Genomic DNA, 16,336 nt, shown 5'->3' on the forward strand with positions numbered 1-16,336 from the left:
TTTTGTTTTACTTATCCTAAGGTTGCCTGGGAGAGATCGCTACAAAGCGATAAGGCCGCCTTTTGTATACTTCTTCTGTCTGTGTTTTCTTTTATTCTTTTTTTGTATTTTTATTTGTGTGCAAATAAAGAGTATAAATAAATAAATAAATAAACCTACCAGTCCCTTTGATGAACCTAACAATATCTCCTATGGAGAGGTTTGCTAGGTCTTCTTCACTTATTCTATCCTCACCTCCCATCTCACCAGCGCGCAAATAGAGCACCCAGTTATGAAGTGAAAGCTGATTTCCACCTTACTCTGGACAGGATGAATCTGTAGCGGTCTCCAAATTACCAAAACTAGATGGCGCTACGAAGATCCTGCATCGCGTTAACGAAGTGTTTACAATTATTGACCATATATATAACTTCCAAAGATGAATGATGAATTTAGATTTGTCTGTTTTGTGAGAGATGAGAGCGGAGTGGCCTACTTCCAAGCAGCCTTGTCGTTAAGGAATTCTTCAATCGTGTAGTAACCACGATTTGTTAAATGTGTTTTAATATATTGCTCCCTCACAATAGCTCCCTCACAGATGTTCTATAATTCTCAATACATACATTTGTTGTAATTCTCATTATTGTTAGGTGTCTATTTATATGTAATGTCCTGTGGCTATGTCTGCTAGCAGTGCTATATTGGTTCTGCTCCGTGACATTATTTGTTTGTTTTCTTCTTGTCGAATGTCTTCAGAAACAATTTCGATTGTGTCGAATTGTTCCTTGAGTTTAATTCTCTTTCTGCGATGCCTTTTTTCACACTTTTTTGTAACGTTATAAGAAAAGTTTTGTGGAATGTTTTGAGCGATCGTTAATACATATGTACAAAATCATTTGGAAAGGGGAACTATGGCACGACTATGATTGCGAAAAACCGTCTTCAATCAATCAATAGACTATGACAGTCCATAGCTGGATTAAACCTGCCCGAAGCATCGGTAGGGTTTGCCCACAGTCCAACTTCCGTAAGTAATCTTATTACATGTACGACACCCGCGGGCAGAAGGGGGTGATGACATATTCTTATCTGCCATCACCACACGGCACCAAAAAATCGACTTAATTTCTAATAAATATCAGGTGCTTTTTACATCGATTTTTAACGAAAAATGGGTTAACCAAAAAAGTTTTTTTTTGTATTTTGTATTTTTTTTTTATTTTTTAACCCCATCATTTCGGTTAACACCAATTACACTAATTACATATATAGTAGATTAAATTATACAAAATGAAACGAGAACAAAAGAAAAATAAAACAAAAATATAAGAAGATCATATTGTACCTTTTCTCCTTTATTTTAATTGTATATATATATATATTTTTAATGCTTGTTTTTTTTTAATTTGGTTCATTCATCATCATTGATGTTTTTTTTTCTTCATATGTAATTTAATGTTTAGATAGAAACACTTTTTACACTCATCGCTTTAATCAATGAAATGAATCGTGAAACATATATCCAAACACGAATCGAATTAGACGTTTGACAAATGAAACCTTACGTGTTAATCTGTCAAATAAATACGATTTGCTTACACAATCGCACTTCGCAGATTACAAAAGTTAAGCTGTTTCAAGTTTAACTAGCGAGTACCCGGCGCGTGTTACGCGAAATACTTAACATAAATTAAAAAAAAATTAAATTAAAAATCTCCGACACATAATCCCCTTAATCCCATACCCTTTTGATGTAGTGTATAGTATTTTACTAGTCAAGTCATTGTTTTGATATCCATATTTAGGGAGTAAAGAAAAAAACAATCGCTGTTAAAATTGGTAATCCGCAATTTTGCGACCGCGGTCACCTTTTTGCATCGCGGGCTTAGAAAGACTATATTCATCCAAATAAAACCAGTCTGGGGCATATCGGTTGCAAGGTTTCATAGCCATAGGTAGAAACATGTTGACGGCCGATTGGTGCAGTTTGCAGCGACCCTGCTTTCTGAGCCCAAGGCCGTGGGTTCGATTTCCACTACTGGAAAGTGTTTGTGTGATGAGCATGAATGCTTTTCAGTGCTGGGTGTTTATATGTATATATTCTAAGTATTTATGTATATAATTCATAAAAAAATCATCAGGCATCTTAGTACCCATAACAAAAGCTACGCTTACTTTGGGGCTAGATGGCGATGTGTGTATTGTCGTTGTATATTTATTTATTATTTATAACATTACAAACACATTTTTTGTGTTGTATCTTATTTTTAATTAATCATCAGAACGTTTGTTTGTCATCCAATTTCCCCTATACAGCTGGATCGTTTGGATGAAAGTTTGTGTGTATTTTTAAAAGGATTTAAAGTTATAATTTCAGCCTAAATAACTCTGTCTCTCACCATTTTTTGATTATTATAGTCCTAAACCTTGCATGCCACCGAGGCTTTAATCGACGAGATTTTAACGCAAGTGGAGGTCTAGCATTAGGTAAACATATTTATTTTTATTGCGAAGTGGCAGAGGCATTTTAATTTGGACAGGTGTATTTTAATTAAAATTTTAATTGAATCCGTGTCTACAGTTTCAGATAAGCTTTCGCTAACCTTAATGGAAATATGATGTTATTTTTATGGGTTGTTTATAGAGGTACATTTTCGTTTATAAGATACCCGTATGATCATTTTACATTTTTATACCTAGTATTGGTCAGTTGTAAGGTAGACTTTTTTGTTACCCTGTTCGTACTCCAAGCTAGCATGTACAGTTCCAAACATCATATTATTAATTTATGATCTACCAGTTTAACGATTCAAAATTTTAACATTATGTCTACTTCAACCTAGCCTGTACAGTTTAGAATTGTTACGGCGTCAGGTTCATACGCCACCTGGTCATGTCTCTCAGATGTAGGTGAATTTTCGTGACGCTATTTGTACCTGTAAACTAGCCTCTATAGTTTCGAGTAGATTCGTTGTCAGTTCCATGTGCCTTGACATTTTTTTCTTCTTAAGAATCGATTATCATATATAAGGCGCCCGGTATGAGAAAAATGTGAGGAGTAAAATCTACTGATGAATGACCTCGTTACGTTATCGCTTTGCGACGTTGCATGCGCAAACATGCAACGTCGCTTTCGTTTAATTAACCTATATTTCCTATTTAAGTTACCAAGGAAACCGAATATTATCTAGGTAAAGAAACAAACACATAAATATATGGGACAGAGTGAGATAGAAAACATTATACATTTTTTTTCTTATTCTTGTTACCATGGAAACTAAAAAATAAACATTACATTTATCCTAATAGTTCTGATACTCTACATCCACCTCAATCTCTCGTAGGCTACTTTTAAGAAGTTACACTTCCGCCGTGTGTGAAAAAATTGCACAGGATTTTTAATTTACCCTTTCATATGGTATTAATCTTTATTCAGTTAAATAAACTCGTTTTGTGTATGTTTCGACAATCGTACTTAAGGAGTAAACTCCAGTCGTGCGTCGGAGCTGACATACACTTTTTTTTCCTGGACGGACAAAATCCTCCTGAATGCTTTAAACATGCAGACTTCACCTGGCCCATTGTTAAAAAAAATACGCCGCCTGGTCATGTCTGTTGGTTGTAAGGTATACGTATTATACCTGAAACATATCGTGTATAGTTTCGAGTTGGTTCGGTCGTCAGTTGAGTATGCCACCAGGTCATGCTTGTCGCTTTTTAAGTATGCCATTTTGAGTAGTAGTGAGCTGAACTTCTCGGGAAAGAGCTCGTCCGCGTAAATACTATCGCCATGCTTATTTCTGCAGCCAAGCAGCATTTTTGCAATGCTGTGTGCAGGTGTGAAGGACGTGATTGTGTGTGTAATTACAGATACAAGAGGCTTAACTCCTACGCCACAGGTATATGCACACAGGGTGGCAAACGAATGATTTTAAACTAAGATTTTCGGGGTTAAACAACATTTCTTGAATATAATTAAACGTATCACGATCATATTTTGGTATCTTTCGATATTTAGACCCAGTTGCATGGATCGTGGTCACGACGGGACTGCGGAGGTACGAGATGTCGGTTTCGGTGACGCTTTTGTGTTCTTATTGTCGGTATTTCACGAACTGTTAGACATACTACACTGACAACGTCACTTTGTATTCGAAGATGTAGGTTTCTCTCGTTCTAATTTAAAACCGTCCTGAAGTTTTTGAGCTTCCGAATTTCAATCTGGCACTTTATAGAACGTGTTGCTAGCATGCTCTAATAAATTTTGCCCTTTTTATAGGCAACGGTTTTCCACTTAACAACCGGCGGTCCATCGTCTTGGTCAATCAAAAATGGCGTTTTCGTAACTACACATACCGGAAACCTAGCCTGTAAGTTGGTTCGGGATTCAGTTGAGTGTTTCAGTGTTGAGGGTGTTAGGTTTGCCATTATTTAGTAGCAGTGAGCTGAGCTTCTGTTGACAGAGCTCGTCAACATTTTTTTAAATATTTTTTTTAAACTCAGTACAATAAATTTTTAGGAATCCTGACCCCTAAACTAGGAAATGTTGCTTGCCCTCAGTGGCGTGCACTAGCTTTCCTACCAGGGTATGCATACAGCAGGAAAATTGCATAAAATGGTGAAAATCCTCCTCCTACACGAGCTATATATAAAATATAGGGTAGGCAGTGCTTTTGTGCATCAAGTGCATGCCACTGCATGCTCTGCAAAGTGTTGCTCTATTTATAGGCGATGGTTTTCCACTTTAAATGGGTGGGCCATCTGCTTGGCCTATCAAATATTTAAATCATATATATCAGTTTTCGTAATCCTATACATACCTGAAACCTAGCCTGTATAGTTTCGAGTTGGTTGGGCGTCAGTTTTGTATGCCGCCTTGTCATGTCCGTAGGTTGCTTGGCGTTGAACGGATGCGCTACACATCTTGATACAAACACATAGAGCTGCAGGCGTCTCTTCTTATCTTCTTCCAGTTTCTCTATCTTCTCCTGTACAAAGAAAAAAGAAAATCATCAATGCAAATCTATTTATTTGTTGATGTGAAACATCTATTGGCGAGGGTGAACCTGATTATTGTCGTGGCGGTACAGGCCGTGGCGACGCATCGCCCCCAGTGGCGTTCACAGAGTTTCTCACCAGGGTATGCATACAGCAGGAAAATTGCATAAAATGCCAAAAATCCTCCTCCTGTCCGAACCACATATAAATTTTTGGGTAGGCAGGGCTTTTGTGCATATATGAAGTGCACACTACTGATCGCCACGCTATGTACTACACGTAGAAGTGTGTATATTGTATACAGTATTGTTTACTACATTACAAATGTGAGGATAGCCAGTGTTTTACTTATAAAAATATTTTTAACAATGAAATACGTCTGACCATCTATAATGTGAAAGTAAATAAAGTGAAAGTATGCAGCCTCCTACAAAGAAAGCAAAATCACACTATGATTGTAATGCTTTATTTTTTCAGTATGCCACATCTGACTTCTGTTCTGTGTTTTTTTTTATTTAAACTCTTTATTTGTACACCACTACACTGTAAGGAAAATGAAGGACGAATAGAGAGAAACACAAAGACTGGAGTTGAATACAAAAGGCGGCCTTATCGCTTAGAAGCGATCTCTGCCAGGCAACCTTATGATTAGAACAACATGAGGGAGAACAAATAGGCGGTTTGAAATTATTATAAATCAGCTTTCAAATAACTACATACAAATTCACAAAAATTGAACAAAAAAAAAATTTTAAAGAAATAAATATAAAAATAATAAACTAATATATATTATGATAAACTATAAATTGTAGAGAAGAAAAAAATACAACGAGTAAATAAAAACCGAAATAATACTTCGGAGGCTTTTGAGGTACATTATTTACTGTCTCTTAAACTTATTAGTGAAACCGAATTGCTTAGTTTCTGAGTAAACCATTGCCATAGTTTTTACTAAATTACTAAATAAACTAATAAATGCAAAAGTAAAATCAAATGACTCCTGTCACTATATTAAGTACGCGTCGCGTTTATGTTCAACTAGCTGTTGCCCGCGACTTCGTCTGCGTTTAATTTTGATTTTTGATGTGGCATTCAATTGGCATTCAAGTATTCAGTATCGCTAAGCCGAGGGGTTTTCTGAGGGAGCCTGAGGGGTTTGCAGCTGTCCACTGAGGGGTTCTGTCCTCTATCTCCAACTACATTCATCACGTCTGCACAAACTTTTGGCAAAATTAAACACATATTATAACCTCTATAGTACAAAAACAATTATTTAAATCGGTTATAATTTGTCGGGAGTTATGGTGTAAAATCGTCAAACACTTTCATCCCCCCTCCGAAAGGAACCGAGCTTAATGTCGGGATAAAAAGTATCCTATATTACTTCTAACACTTACAAGAATATGTGTACAAAGTTTCATGTGGAACGGTTAAGTAGTTTTTGCGTGAAAGCGTAACAAACAAACTTACATTGACATTTATAATATTAGTAGGGCTTCAATATGTAAACGCTTAGAATGTTTTGAAGTATTTTATTATGGAAAAACAAATATTCTTCGTTTGATTTAATATTTTTAACAGGAAGATTCGTTATGAAATATACTTATGCACCACATTTTGTCATTCCGTAAAACATTGTATATATATCAATAAACGGGAAAAAATCGAAACCTCCCACCGAACCAGAACAGTGAAAATTCTGTTTTATAATTTCCCAAATTGCCCTTGAAATTTTTTTTTTTTTTATAAATTTTACTATTTGTTTTCTCTGACATGGTGGTCAGAGACTTGGTGTCATTAAATTTAAATGTGAGCGTTGAAGTTTTTTATATACTTTTAAACTATTTTAAGGTTCACTAATTTTAAGGTTTACTTTTATTTCTATTTGTTTCTTTTTTATTACTTTTTCAGCTATTTTCCTACAATATTCTAAAAACAAGTTTCTGGATGATTCCTCTAACATTATTATACTTAAATTACTACTGCTTATTTCTTTATTCATTTTCATCTCTATCTCGAATCTTTCTTTGCCATAGATAGGCCCTTGAAATTGCAACCTTTAAGAGTTTATCATTAGGTGGCAATAAAGTTCTATCTATTCTATTCTATTGCCCTTGCCAAGGTATGAACCCGGGACCTCCCACTAACAAAACCATTGATCCAGGAAGGTCGACCCTGGTCTGAGAAATATACTCTACTGTTTCCTACATTCTTCGTTCGCATTTATCACGATATTTCACAAATCCCGTGGGAACCGTTTGTTCCCCTGGAATTAAATGAAGCCTATGTTATTTAATTATTTGTTAACTCTTTGCCAAATATCATGTTGACAAATAATCGACAAATATTGTAAGGACAAATAAACAATCATCATCATGTCAACCAAAGGACGTCCACTGCTGTACATAGGTCTCTTGTAGTTCAAAATAACACGGATTGATGTCATCCGTCCACCTCGTATGGTGTCTACTAACGCCGCATTTACCTTCGCGAGGTTGCCACGCCAGCTCTTTGGGACCCCAAGGTTTTAGCAAACAAACAAAAAAAACTTATTCGTATTAATAATAATATAATCTTTCTGGTGCGGAATAATACCCAACCGCAACCTTAAAAGCAATATAAATCTGAAAATGGGGTTTTAATTTGCGACATCGTTAGTTTATACGATGAATCGATAGAAGCCATTCTTTTGTCGGACTGCGATGCCAATAATGGTCACAAAGAGACAAAGGCTTCGAAACTTCAATACCTTGCTTTAGCACTGTAGCCTTAGTACAAAAATTTGCTGGCTCGCAATCGAGGGGTCGTTATCGCATATCATACCGTCTATCGTCAAAGTAAAATGGACCTTATGAAACGCCATTTAGAGTCGGAAATCCTGCACTTCTAATTTTAGTTTTACAAACTTTCTGTGGAAAGCCCGAGCTAAAAACTTGTAGGCAAATTTGAGCTTTAGCTACATGCAAATAAGATCCAATTCACTCTAATATTAAAGAATTTCGAAGATGAATTATAAATTGCGAGCAAGCAAATATTGTACTAAGGCTACTGATTTTAAAAATACCTCTCGCTTGAATATTTCTTAGTTTGGTACTATTATTTGTACGTGCCGGCGTCCTAATACTCCTAGACAGGTTAAAAGAACTGTATTGTAATTCATTACATTCAAAACACTTGGCGGGGTTGTAATGTTGTACTGAAATCCATTAACCATAAGGGTTGTAATGTGATTTCATTTTTATAAATACCTCTCGCTTGGCAATGTCTTATTACAATAACTGTAATGTAAAGTACTTTAATAACTTTTGAACGCGTGGACAAATCAAAAAATGTTATCAAACCTTTTTTGTAGAGCGTTCAATTCTTTATAAAGATTTAAACAGCGATTTAAAAGTCAATTAGTCGTTTGAACTTAACAAAAATCAGAAGAAGCAAAAAAAATATTTCCCATAATATTCTTATGGGAGTTAAAAACATGCGATGAGGAGAATCTTAATATTAATATTAAGGGCTCATCTTTTTACAGATTTTTTTTTACACCCAAAAGAAACTATTTTTTTACCCAAACAGGCTCAAAAAGCCTGTTTGGGTAAAAAAATATTTTTTTTTGATCACCCTACTGCATCATCACTCTTCACTGGGTGAAAATGCAGTCAAGGGCTAACTCATAGTGAAATAAGTCGTCGAGTGTTGATATGGTGTGCGAAGGTCATCATAAGTATAGAACTTAAGCATTCAATGGTAAAGGTTTGTTACACCTGACATTGGCTAATCTGTGAAAAGCCAGAAATAAAAAGGTTTGTTACCTGGGGATCTTGGTCCTTATCCGAGTGGCTAGTACCCGAGGGGCTGGGTGACGGGGCAGGTGCTTCCCCGGAGCTGGCGCTTCCCGTGGACGTCCTGCGCAAGAAGGATCTAAACGCGCAGGCATTACGGCGTCAATGAAAGTGGTATTAGTTGACACAAACTGACTCCTCCCGTGTTCTTGGACCCTGGTAACGTGACGCGCAAACCAAGCAGCAAACTTGACCATTCCAACAATTAACATATATGATCATAAAAAAAATGTGTGTGTGTATTTTAATTTATTTGTTTTATAAATATAACCTTAAATAATCTATGTAAAACTAAATAAAATCTAAAACGTCTACGAAACCACCGCAGCGAGGCACAGTTCCTAAGAAGCTGGCAGCATTGCCTTTTGACCCCACCACCACCCACCGGTAGACTCGATAACCCTTCTCGATAATTCTTCAAAAAGAGCTCGTGCCTCCGGACCCCGCGGTCCGAAAGTCTCTACTCCAAAAGGCACAAAAATTAAACTGCTATCCAGGTTTTCATATTTTCGCCTTTTAATTTTTACAATTAATTGATTTTTAATTTAATAATTTACATTCACACTCAAAAACTGAGGTTAATCTGAAATAACTTTAAAAAAATACTATAATCACACCCACGTGTTCAATGTATTAGAAATAAATATGGCGCGTAAAGGGAAAATGTGACTTAGAAATGAAGATGGCGGGTAACAGAAAAACGCGTTTTAGTGGGTATAGGCTTTAATGCTTGGACCAAAGGACGTTATTTAATTATCCATGGAGGATCCATGGGTGAAAAGTTTGCGCTTGGTTTGCATTGACGTTTACTCCAAAGTTATTTTTGCGAAAATCCGCAAATGCAATAATTAGTGTATTGCTTCTATGTTCTGAATTCTGTCAGCTCATGTTAACATATGGTTATGTTATGAATCTAGAAGCTTCTATAGCCTACTTACTTACGTAACTAAAGAATCATTACTGCTAATGCTTGTAACTATAGAATTACTCATTTTAGTCATTGAAATACATAAATGGGTAACGCCCCGATGGGCAAAATTTCGAAAATATCAAGTTTCTTGGAAGTTTCCGGCTTGGCTTTCATCTTTCACCAGATGGAAAAATGGGTATTAAAATGAAAAAGAGCTACAACTAAGTTTTTTTGCTGGTTTCTTCCCGGTCGAATTTGCCTTCCTAACTAGTGGTATAGTCACTACAATGGGACAGACTAGAGGTTTACTTATGACTTTTGCCTACTTGCAATAAATACATTTTGAATTTGAATTTTAATTTAAACTTTTCTCGCGGATTTGACTACTTTTAAAATCTTTAATTTAAATTGTGTGACTCTTTTTACACTAGGTTTCTGCATTCCTAGTCTAAAGAAGTCAAGAACATGCGGAAATTCAAAGGAGTTTGAGATTGGTTTAGAGGCTATTCGAGAGAGCGAATTGCAATACCTGCGCAGAAGTCGTTTCAATTTGAACATAGCTTTAGACCGAAATCTCTCAATTTAACTATCTTGCCATAAGTATTTGTATTTAGTTGGTAATAAAGATGTCTTTTACGTTTGTTCATTTGGAAACTTACGCTAGGGGCGCAATTTAAGAGCCCCTAGCGTAAGTTTCCGAGACTTTAAAGGGTCTCACAAGTAAATGTGGAACAACGTTGGAATAGTTGGAATAGTTATTCAGTGTTTAGTTATTATTTTTTTCTTTTTTTTTAAACCAGCAATTGTTTGTTATAAACCGCGTTTATTACCCCTTTTAAAAATTCCTTGAATTTTTTCTTGGATAAAAATCCTTCCACATTAGTCCTCCACGGGCAACTACGGTGGTAGTACTTTACCGGACGACCTCTGTCGCAAAAAAGCTCATCTATTAGGTACTATATCATGCTCTGACATTTGAAAGGTGGTCTCTTTTGAAGTGTGACCAAACCCTGCGAAATTTTTCCGAATTTATTATTTTGTTTATTATGTTATTATTTATTTGTAAGACCCCTTAATCTAATATAATAATACTTTTTATTATACAAACTAAAGTCTAACTACGAACTATGTTTGAAGTTTAGCTCAAATCTCTTTAATGTTTCATGAGACGAAATGGACATGAGCTAGAACTTGGAAAAAAATATCAATAGTTTATGCGAAACACCTTTCGGATCATTATCGTCCAATAAGCAACCCTTACGCGGTAAATCGTTTGTCGATCTGTCGCACGATAACTTCGTTTTAAATATATTATTATAAAGTACCTAAGTGAAATGTCACCAATTTTGTCGTACATTTATATTTTTATTATTTATTTAAACTCTTTCTTTGTACACATGATCATTCAAAAAAACAAAAAAAAAATTTGTTGTCTGTAAAATCGGTTTACTGACTATAGTTGAACGTGACAAAGTCATAAGAAAATACTGATGGAATAGTTGCATTTTTCAAAAGAAAATTTTAATTTTATTTGTTTGATAGATATTTTGTATTGATATAGAGAAGGAGGTAATTGGAAATCACAATTGAATTGATTAAGTTACATTTATTTGTACGCATAAATACGATTATGTAATTTTTTTTACACTTTTGACTGCACTTCATAGTCAAAGTCAAAGTCAAAAAAATCTTTATTCAAGTAGGCCCATAGGTGGCACTTATGATGCGTACATAAGAATTACACGGTAGTGAGATGATGGCGATAACCACATTCGTAAACTTAAAACTAAAGCTACGAGGGTTCCAAACGCGTCCTGGTCTAAGAAGAAGCCCACAACAAACTTAGCCGGGTGTTTTTTTTTTTGTTATCACCATCTCATTTGTCACCACAATGTCATTTTAAATTATTAGAAGAGCAACCTGGTTAGAGCAATAATTTACACCCAAGCTTTTTTATCGTTTACGTAGTCCTTTATACTATAATAGGACTTTTCTATAAGCTTACGTTTAATACAAACTTTGAACTTTTTAAGAGACATCTCCAAGATGTCAAACTTGACGAAAACATGTAAATGTATTATTGTATAGCAGCTGTCCACGCGGACGCATCGCCCACTCAAGTAGGAAAGAGGCACGCTGCCAAACGCTGCGGAGGCCGACTGTGCTCTCTCTGTCGCTCGTTCCGCGCTCTCGCTTGCACTTCAAGCTTCCTTACATAGAACGCCTAAGAGCGTGGTAACGCCGCATGAGTCATGTTTTTTCGTGCGTGCAGCCGGCTCCATCGAATTATAAGACCTTGTCACGTCAAAAAGAACAAACACTTCGACAATGTAGTAGGATACAAAAGGCGGCCTTATCGCTAAGTAACGACCTCTACCAGGCAACCTTAGGATTAGGAAAACTAAAACGAAAAACGAATTCAGTTCGGTTACCGTTAATTTTGCCCATAATAGTCCAAAGCTGGACTAAAGGCCTTTCCGAACGGGAGAGTTGTGCCCATATAATCAAAACACTTGGCAGACCGGTTGGTGATCGCAATAGATGGTAGTAGTAGCACAGAAAATGCTGCTTCCAGTAAACGCATGCCTAGCAATCTTCTAGGCGATACTTACCTAGGCATCGCCTTTTTGTCGTTGGTGAAAGCGGGCATAAGAGCTTGTTGGAAAATGATCCGAAAAGTGTTTCATAGTGTTGCCGCAGTACTCACGCGTGTTGTGGGGGTGCAAGAGCGGCTGCCTCCCTTTGTCGGGTCGCGGGGTGGAGGGGTGCAGCGAGCGGCGCGGTCGTCAAAGGGCTCGCCCCTGCGGGAAAAAAACGCATAACAGTCATGACGAATAATGTTGAAAAACTGGCCTATGATGTTCGGAAATATCTAATATACCAAAAAAATATATTTTTTAAGAAACTAAAGTTTTAACAGATACGAATTCCAGATTATAATCTATATCTATTTTATTTATTTAAACATCTTTATTGCAAATTATTATTTAAAGCAAAAGGCGACCTTATCACTAAAAGTGATCTCTGCCAGGTAATCTTAACACATACACATGGTATACACATGATGGTACACAATAATACGTGGTACGAAGTTCGCCGGGACAGCTAGTTAGGAATAAAGATAAATTTATATGCATCAAGTACCCACCATGCTGCTCTAATGTGGTATGGCGGGTTGTAACATCAATTATTTTTACCTGCAAGGCCAGCTGTAGAACCTCTTGGTAGTTCGGGTTTCCCTCTAACTGAAGGTCTACCCCCAGCGAGTCCGCCTGGGGGTACAACTGTGGAAGGAAAAGCTTTTGTTAGTTAACCCTTATTTACTTATTTGATCATCATCATCAAACCATCTCCTCTTGTCTCCTCTCCAAATGAGAAGGCTTTAGGCCGTAGTCCACCACGCTGGCCAAGTGCGGATTGGTGGACTCCATACACCTTTGAGAACATTATGGAGAACTCTCAGGCATGCAGGTTTCCTCACGATGTTTTCCTTCACCGTTTAAAAATATTGGATAGGCGTTACTTTGCGGAATTCCATAATATATTATGAAAATTAAGCTTAATTTGCTATACTCCGCAAACAGCAGGAGAATCTGTATGGTGTTATTTATGAATATTTCAATTCGATATACTCCACACCAAACAGATCTTCGGCAATGTATCCTCTACGCACGTAAAACCGCACTTAAAAACCGTTTTAACAATTATTCATTGTAAAGTCAATATCTTTTGAGGATGTTCCGGTTTCGGAGCGAAACGTGCGTAGAGGGTACATTGCCGAGGATCAGTTTGGTGTGGAGTATACGGATTGAAGTAATTATAAATTACACAATACAGATTCTCCTGCTGTTCGCGGAGTATAGCAAATTAAGCTTAATTTTTATAATAACACGACACATTCGATTCCCACAACTGGAAAATGTTTGTGTGATGAACAAGAATGTTTCTCAGTGTCCTGGATGTTTATATGTATATTCTAAGTATTTATCTTATATCTTTAAACGAGCAATTCTTGTATATATATATATAATTGGAATCTCGGAATCGGCTCCAACGATTTTCAGGAAATTTTGTGTACAGGGGGTTTCGGGGGCGATAAATCGATCTAGCTAGGATTCATTTTTAGAAAATGTCATTTTATTCGTTTGATTTGGTGCAGACGAAGTTGCACGGGTTAGCTGGTGTATATTATTCATAATAATATTCATCAGACATCTAGTACCCATAACACAAGCTACGCTTACTTTAGGGCTGGATGGCGGTGTGTGTAATGTCTTAGTATATTTATTTATTTATTTGATTATATTAGGCTGATTCTCATAGAATCTGTCTTCACCCTCACATTCAAATTAATCATTCATCATCATCACCATCACATCTCTCGGCAGAAGGATTTAGAAGATTCGCCATATTGAGTTTATTAAAAAAAACTTTCTAGCCGGTGGGATGCTATATGGATTCTAACGAAACCTCATACATCCAAGTCTTTTCAGGCATTTAGGTGTAATGGTAGAACAAACAAACTTACATAATCTACTATACTTTTTCACGTATCTAGGTATCTTAACACAGAATTTAGAACATACAGAAACCGTGTACACGACTAACATTGAAGCATCAAAACCACTCCACTTTAGTCATGTTTCTCGAACAGGCGGTCACTCCATTTAGCAATTTAGCAGTTGACAGTAATTATGTTCTAAACGTTAAACATAAAATGGGGAAAATGAGTAAAGTTTGTGAGCTAGTAACCTTTCGCGGGTGTTAAACGAGACGTGCGCGGGGCGTTTCCACTGTTTTTGCACGCAACGCACTACATGCAATAATGGCTGAATAAGGGTTCTGTATGTTTATGTTTATACACGAGCGCTTGACTGCAATCACACATGATGGTAAGCGATGCAGCTTAAGGTGGTGCGCGCTTGCCTAGAAGACGCCTATTCATTATTATTATTATATATTATTCACTCTTGATTTGAACGTACTCATATTGTATTCACTGGGGAAAATGGAAGCTGGAAGGGCATTCCAGAGGTTCCAAGGGTTCTGTATGTTCTTGATTCTAAGTATCTTACAGAGGAATAATGGCTATCCCCTAATGAGACCCTTTAGTGGGCCGGTAATAGGATGACGATGATGCTGATAACCATTTTGTTGAATTTAAAAGTAAGAACCTACTATAGTATATGAAAATAAGCCGTCACTTTTTTTTTATTGTTCAAATTAAATTTTAACAAACATTTTCCAATAACATTAGCCATCCTCTTAGATACTTTGCGTTTATCGCGAGGATGGCGAGTTCGCAAGTATATATCTACTGTACGAATATTTAACAACTTAATCTAAATTTTAATAGTTAGACAATCTTTATCAAACAGTGGTATTTTTGACACTGTTGGTTAAAAAAAATTCTTTTACATTTCCTTCAAATTATATATTTTTTTTCATTTAAGCATTCGTGGACATAGAATAGGTACTTTTTATCCCGGAAAATTGGTTTTTGCGCCGCGGGAAAACAGTAAATCCCCGCGTATTAACCAGTCTTGAATGATTCTACGAAACTTCACTGTTTAGTATTTTCTGCCCGTATTACATTCTTTTAGCAAAGATTTTCACTACTGATTTGGCAGTACGCCAGCGGAAACGTTTACGTCAGGAACAATCTACTAAATGGCACGTATATACGGTTTCTTTAATACACGTTCTCGTACTTTACTTAATATACTTTAGAGTCTATTAGCGAGATTAGATTTTAAACTGATACGTGGTATTGCATGATTTTAATTTAACAAGTGGATGAATACATAATTTTATCTTGCTTCATTTATTAGCTTGGGTGTGAATAATTGCTCTAAACAGGTTGCTCTTCTAATAATTTAAAATTACATTGTGAGATGGTGATAACAAAAAAAAACACCCGGATAAGTTTGTTGTGGGCTTCTTCTTTGACCATGACGTGTTTGGAACCCTCGTAGCTTTAGTTTTAAGTTTACGAATGTGGTTATCGCTATCATTTCACTACCGTGTAATTCTTATGTACGCATCTAAAGTTAACCACCTATGGGCCTTAACTTAACCTGTACTTGAATAAAGATATTTTTGACTTTGACTTTGACTTTATTATGTCGATTTTAATTAAAGCAATTGTATATCGAGGGAAAACGTGAAACCTGCATTCCTGAGAGTTCCCGAAAGCGCGTGAAGTCTACCAATCCGCACTAGGCCAGCGCGGCCATTAGACATTACAATATTATTTTATCGTTGTAATAAATGACTGAGACAATTACTAAAAGTATCTGTTTTCATAAAATTGGTATTCCTAATAATGTGTTGTCGTTTTGCTGACCGTGAAAGTTTTAAATTTGTGAGACTACTCGTAGAGGTATAAGCTAATATTTTTTTCATTCTACAACTAACGGTTACTCCTTTGAAAAACGGGGTTAGTTAGTTTGTGTGGAAGTGTGGAATTTTTAAAGATATCTATGGAGTTTTCTATTTGTGATTTTGGTGACAAAATAAGATACGTTACACGTGTTTCACAGTTTTTCAAAATAATTCTCAAACTTGCGTCAAATATGAAATTTAAGTATGTATAAATGCCCATAATTTGTCT

At 36.2% G+C, this 16,336-nt stretch overlaps 1 protein-coding gene across 21 annotated transcripts in view; it reads right to left on the reverse strand.

Moving 5' to 3' along the window:
- The window catches only part of LOC120634428 (calcium-dependent secretion activator), a 98,003-nt gene that overhangs the window by 60,508 nt on the left and 21,159 nt on the right, over positions 1 to 16,336 (reverse strand). For 18 of the 21 annotated variants that reach the window (XM_039904967.1, XM_039904980.1, XM_039904982.1 and 15 more), the window contains 4 exons: positions 12,921 to 13,007; positions 12,431 to 12,524; positions 8,784 to 8,892; positions 4,800 to 4,967 (listed from right to left, as the gene is read on the reverse strand). In XM_039904967.1, the coding sequence (XP_039760901.1) occupies positions 4,800 to 4,967; positions 8,784 to 8,892; positions 12,431 to 12,524; positions 12,921 to 13,007 (458 nt within the window). The remainder of the gene's footprint in view (positions 1 to 4,799; positions 4,968 to 8,783; positions 8,893 to 12,430; positions 12,525 to 12,920; positions 13,008 to 16,336) is intronic. The other 3 variants (XM_039904984.1, XM_039904970.1, XM_039904966.1) reach the window with 1 other exon arrangement.

Source organism: Pararge aegeria, chromosome 24 (assembly GCF_905163445.1).
Source record: "Pararge aegeria chromosome 24, ilParAegt1.1, whole genome shotgun sequence".
In the NCBI taxonomy this organism is placed as follows: domain Eukaryota; kingdom Metazoa; phylum Arthropoda; class Insecta; order Lepidoptera; family Nymphalidae; genus Pararge; species Pararge aegeria.